Raw genomic sequence first — 5,196 nt, 5'->3', positions numbered from 1 at the left:
TATGTATACGGTTATCTAGATATTTCTGTACCTTAACTATATAATTACCAAAAAAAAAAAAACCTACATAAAGAGCTATGCGAGACTAATACCGTAATATGTAATGGAGTGGTATGTTAAAGTTTGTAATTGTAAGTAGTAATTGTGGATCGTCCTCTTCAATTCCATAAACAGTCTCCGTAGTAGCAACACTAATTTACTATGCCAAACCTCACAAAATTAAGTAAATAAATAATTTTTTAAAAAAATATTCTATTTTACAGATATAATCGTATAACAATATTAATTAATAATATCCTAATATAATTAAGTATTTAGTAAAAAAAACCTTCATGTAAATTTAAAAAATTAATTAATTATTTTCTAATATTTTCTACTAACTAATGATCGATCTTTTAACTAATTTAATAATTTAATTTAAAACAAAGCTCTATTTTATGAATATAATCATATAACAGCATTAATATTAATTAGTAATATTCTAATATAAATGTTTTATACTAACTAATGATCTTCTAGCTAATTAAATCTAACGATCCTAATTAATTAAATCAAAATAATCTAATATGTTAATATTTTAATACGTCATTTAATTACTTAGATATCTTAACATGTCAAATAATTATTTAAATCAAGTTAATCTAAAATGTCATTATTCTAACACATCATCTAACTAATTAAGTCAAAATTAAATATCTTAATATATTAGATTATTTACGCACGTATAGTAGTAACTTATAAACATATTAATAGACAAATGATACTTTTTATATTTGTATTGCTCGCGTGTAAGATATATATATATATACGAGCAATATATAGGAGAAATACAAATATAAAAATATATAATTTAATATTTAAAATAAAATGATACTTATTAAACTTATATTATATAATAAATAATGTTGATATAGAAACTACATTAATTTCACAAAGACAAATAGTATATAAGTTATTTTGATGAAGTGGTATTATATGGTGGATTAGATTTTCCATCTGAAATAAATTAAACACTATATAATTGTAGTTTCAATATATTTGTTAACTCCTTGCAGTTTGTCAGCCATGCAACAACCCCCCTCCTTACAAGTTACAACATACAATGCCCTGGTTTTATAAAAGAGTAATTTTAGGATTATAATTAATTGTCAAATAAATTTAATATAAAATCTATTAAAAATGAGTTTTGTGAATTTAAATTTATTTTTAAATATTTTTATTTTTAAATATCTTTTATGTTAATTGATTGCGATGTCACTCCTAAAATTTTCTCTTTATAAAATTTAAAATAGTAAAACACTTTTATAAAATAAAATATATATTAGGAAAGAACACTTCTTGAAAAAAAATGGTTTAATGGACACGCTCACAGGTTCACTATATTATAAACAAAGAGGCTAGTTGGTCCTCGCTGCTGAACTATCTTTCTCTATTATCACTACTAAGCTTGTCTTGAAACATATCATGTCTTCATCATTACTTTTTCTCACACTTGCTTACCTCGTTCTTATTGAACGTTTAACATGTCATGCGCAGTCACATGGAGACAGAATCGGAGAGTGCCGTCTTGAGCACCTCAGCGTCATGGAACCTACAAAACGAGTTGAATCTGAAGGTGGCGTAGCTGAGTTCTGGGATGACAAGAGCCAGCAGCTCCAGTGCATTGGTGTCACGTTGATTCGATACACTATAAGACCCAAGGGCCTGCTCTTGCCATTTTACACCAATGCCCCCAGAATCCACTATATTCTCCAAGGTCAGAATTAAAGGTTACTTTTCACAAATTTCGGTGATTTTGCAACCAAAACCTTTTAGTTTCAACTTCCACCAAATAGTTACTCAACGGAAGACGTGTTAAACTATTGGAGATTTTGAGGGCCAATTACAAAGAGAGTAGTTGCTTACATCGCTTTATAAAATAATGTTACATGATTAATAAAATTTATTTTTTTATTAATATTTAATTAATTTTAAATTTTAAATATTAAATCATAAATTTTAGATCATAGATATCGTTCTAAAGTATTAGTTGATATTAATAAAAATTATTAATCTTTTAATATTTCTCATCCTTCACATATGTTAGTAAAAATTTTAAATGCATCTAAAAATATATATTATTTGATTTGTTTTTAATATATATTATATATCTGTGACAAATTTATTTTTTGTATTGGATAATATACAATCATGAATGTCAAAAGATCTCTGTTTTAACTTGTGGGAGGCGGTAAATTATGCAGGTAAGGGTGTTATGGAAATAGTGGTGACAGGGTGTCGGGCAATGTATCGGTCATCAACAAAGAGAGGCATGATGAGCAGTTACAGTGACGAGCACCAGAAGATTCAATCAATTGAGCAAAACGACGCCGTTGCCGTGCCTTCAAGTTCGGTTCACTGGATATACAACACCGGCCACTCAGATCTTGTTCTCTTCTCGCTCGTCGATGTCGCCAATGCTGATAACCAACTTGACCCCACATTTAGGGTACTATTCACTAGTTTTTGAGGCATCATCAAATAAAATTGAAGTATAAGAAATTAATTTTTAATTATTTAATACAATTTATTTTTTTATAATTTAAAATTTAAGATAATAATTTGATACATTTACTAGTTTTCTATGCATCACGGAATAAATCTTTTATGGGAGTTAACTTGTCCTCAAATTAACTGGCGTACATCACCATTAGTTTTAATTAAATCTAATTTATATTATATGATTAAAAAATTAGCTTTTAATTGATTAGTGTATATAAATATATATACTCAGTATTTTTTAAAAATATTTATGTTATTATTATAAAAATATTAGATTACTTTAATAAATTTTATTTTTATTGAAAAAATGTACCGTTAAACTATAAATAATTATATGTATATGCATGTAACACTCAAAATTACACAAAAATAATAAGTAATATGATTCGATCTTTTAACATTGATATTAATTACAGAACTTCCTCCTTAGTGGGAACGGAAACGGAAAGGAGGGAGAAGAAAGTAACAATAATTGGTTTATAAAGAAGAAGCAAAGAGAGGCACAAGAAGGCAATGTGTTCAGTGGATTAGCATTAGAGACATTGATTGGGTCTTTTAATGTTCAGAGGGAGATAGCGGAGAAAGTGCAAGGCTTGAAGGATTGGAGAGGTTCAATCATTTTGGTGAAGGAAGGACTTGATTGGCTGAGCCCAGAAGAAGAGGAAGAAGAAGAAGGATTAGAAAAGAGGAAGAAAGGTGATGTTAATGGTATAGAGGAAACTCTATGTTCTTACTCATTTGTGCATCCATTAGGTGAACCAAGAATGCATGCTGACAAATATAACCCACGTGGGGGTCACATTACTAGCCTCAACACTCCCAATATGGCAGTCCTTCAATACCTCCAACTTGGTTTAGACCGCGGTGTACTCTACAAGGTACAATTGCTACATAATATTAAGACTTTGTTTGGACTATAACTATTATCGTATATATACATGATTGCTACGATGTCTATATAACTTTCAAACTTATTAAAATTAAAATAATAAATTTTCAAAATTTAAAACATTTGTTAACTTAAAAATAAAAATAAAAAATGTTACAAAATATAATCTTAATTTTAGTAATACTTTTTAACCAAAATGCAGGATGCTATTCTAGTTCCTCACTACAATTTGAATTGCCATGCTGTGATCTACTGCACAAGGGGAAGCGCTCTGGTTCAGGTAATCAACGAGAACGGAAAGAGGGTGTTGGATGAAGAGGTGAAGGAGGGTCAAGTGTTAATTGTGCCACAGCATTACATTGTTGTGAAGAAGGCTGGGAGTGATGCATTTGACTGGGTAGCAATCAAAACCAGTGATAACCCCATCATCAACACACTCGCCGGAGAGCTCTCCCTCGTCCGCGCAATTCCCGAGGCAGTGCTGATGAGTTCGTATCGGATGGAAAGGAAGGAAGCTAGGCTTTTGAAGCGAAAGGGAGAGCTTACTATTATTAGTCCTCCACTTGAAGAAACCCACTAGCAACTACTTCACCAAGCTTAACCAAGCTTCTTAAACCTGGCTTATATGTCTAGTAAGGAATAAAAGACTAAATTATGTTTAATTTTGATGTATTAATATAAAATATTTCATGAAATCGTTTAATTATATCTGTTTTTTTTAATTTGATAGTTAATATTATGTAATTATATATGCGTATAAAATTAATAATTTCAGTTCTTAAAAATATTCACAAAAGATAAAATTATCTGCAAAACTAATCATAAAATATGAAAGTTTACATGATAATTAGGTTTTGTTATATGCTAAAGATAACATAGATATAGCTACATCTAATAATATTTGGTTTGTTTTGACAAATAAAGATAAGTTTATAAAATTATCAATTTGATAAACTTTTATTTTAATTGTTATTTTTGTCATTATTTTTACATTTTTTTGATGCTTTTATTAGTTTTGACATTTATTAATTAGTTCAAGAATAAATTTGTTGGCAATGTTCCAATTTTGCCACATTTAGTACTAGTTATATAAGCAAAGTAATTATGAAATGTTGATAATAATTATGAAATTGCCTCAATTTCATTTTTCATTATTCTCATAGTGGCATAATACCACACCAGTATATGTTTCTTTTACAATCTTAAACAAAACAAAGAGATTCTTCCTATTAAAATGGCAGGGGTAAGAATTGAGATCATCACCAATAACCATATAAGTTCCAGAAGAATCACAATTAGCCGAGCTATATCCAAGGCTTTACACTTCGAAAACATTTTTTTAGCAAAATATAAATGTAGATATCCTTCTAATATCATAGAGTAATCTCATTTTTCATTTCTTTTATAAGTAACAGGTTTACACTTTGAACTGAATTTTACTAAAAATCAAATGTTAAAAGACTAATAGAATTTATTATTTTTAATTAGTAGTTAGTTATTAATATTTAAAAATATAAATTAAAAATATATTATTAAATTATTATACTAAAAAAATTAAATTAATAACTAAAAATAATAGCTAAAATTAATAAATTCTGCTTGTCCTTGAATATTTCTCGTACTTAAAATGCTACATAAATAGAAAAGCAGCTAAAGAAGGTTAGCTTTATACTCTCTTTCACTCTATATCCATTTATGTTTTGGCATGAATATGTAGTAGTAGCAGAGAATTTGCAAAAGTAGTTCTTCCTTGCCACTGTCAACTA

At 28.1% G+C, this 5,196-nt stretch overlaps 1 protein-coding gene across 1 annotated transcript; it reads left to right on the top strand.

Annotated features, from left to right (window-relative positions):
• The first annotated feature begins 1,398 nt into the window (after positions 1–1,398).
• On the top strand, positions 1,399–4,152 carry LOC107474556 (legumin B). Its single transcript, XM_016094177.3, has 4 exons — positions 1,399–1,756; positions 2,244–2,488; positions 2,958–3,419; positions 3,633–4,152. The coding sequence occupies exons 1-4, from the start codon at positions 1,465–1,467 to the stop codon at positions 4,008–4,010; spliced, it is 1,377 nt and encodes a 458-aa protein (XP_015949663.1). The 5' UTR covers positions 1,399–1,464; the 3' UTR covers positions 4,011–4,152.
• The last annotated feature ends 1,044 nt before the right edge of the window (positions 4,153–5,196 follow it).

This window comes from Arachis duranensis, chromosome 2 (assembly GCF_000817695.3).
Source record: "Arachis duranensis cultivar V14167 chromosome 2, aradu.V14167.gnm2.J7QH, whole genome shotgun sequence".
Taxonomy (NCBI): domain Eukaryota; kingdom Viridiplantae; phylum Streptophyta; class Magnoliopsida; order Fabales; family Fabaceae; genus Arachis; species Arachis duranensis.
The sequence above is the reverse complement of the archived record's forward strand: the minus strand, read 5'-3'. Positions and strand labels throughout refer to the sequence as shown.

Coding starts and splice junctions, on each gene's coding strand:
- LOC107474556 (XM_016094177.3), top strand. CDS start 1,465: ATGTCTTCATCATTACTTTTTCTCACACTTGCTTACCTCGTTCTTATT. Junction 2,489..2,957: donor AACTTGACCCCACATTTAGG/GTACTATTCACT, acceptor TATTAATTACAG/AACTTCCTCCTTAGTGGGAA. Junction 3,420..3,632: donor ACCGCGGTGTACTCTACAAG/GTACAATTGCTA, acceptor ACCAAAATGCAG/GATGCTATTCTAGTTCCTCA.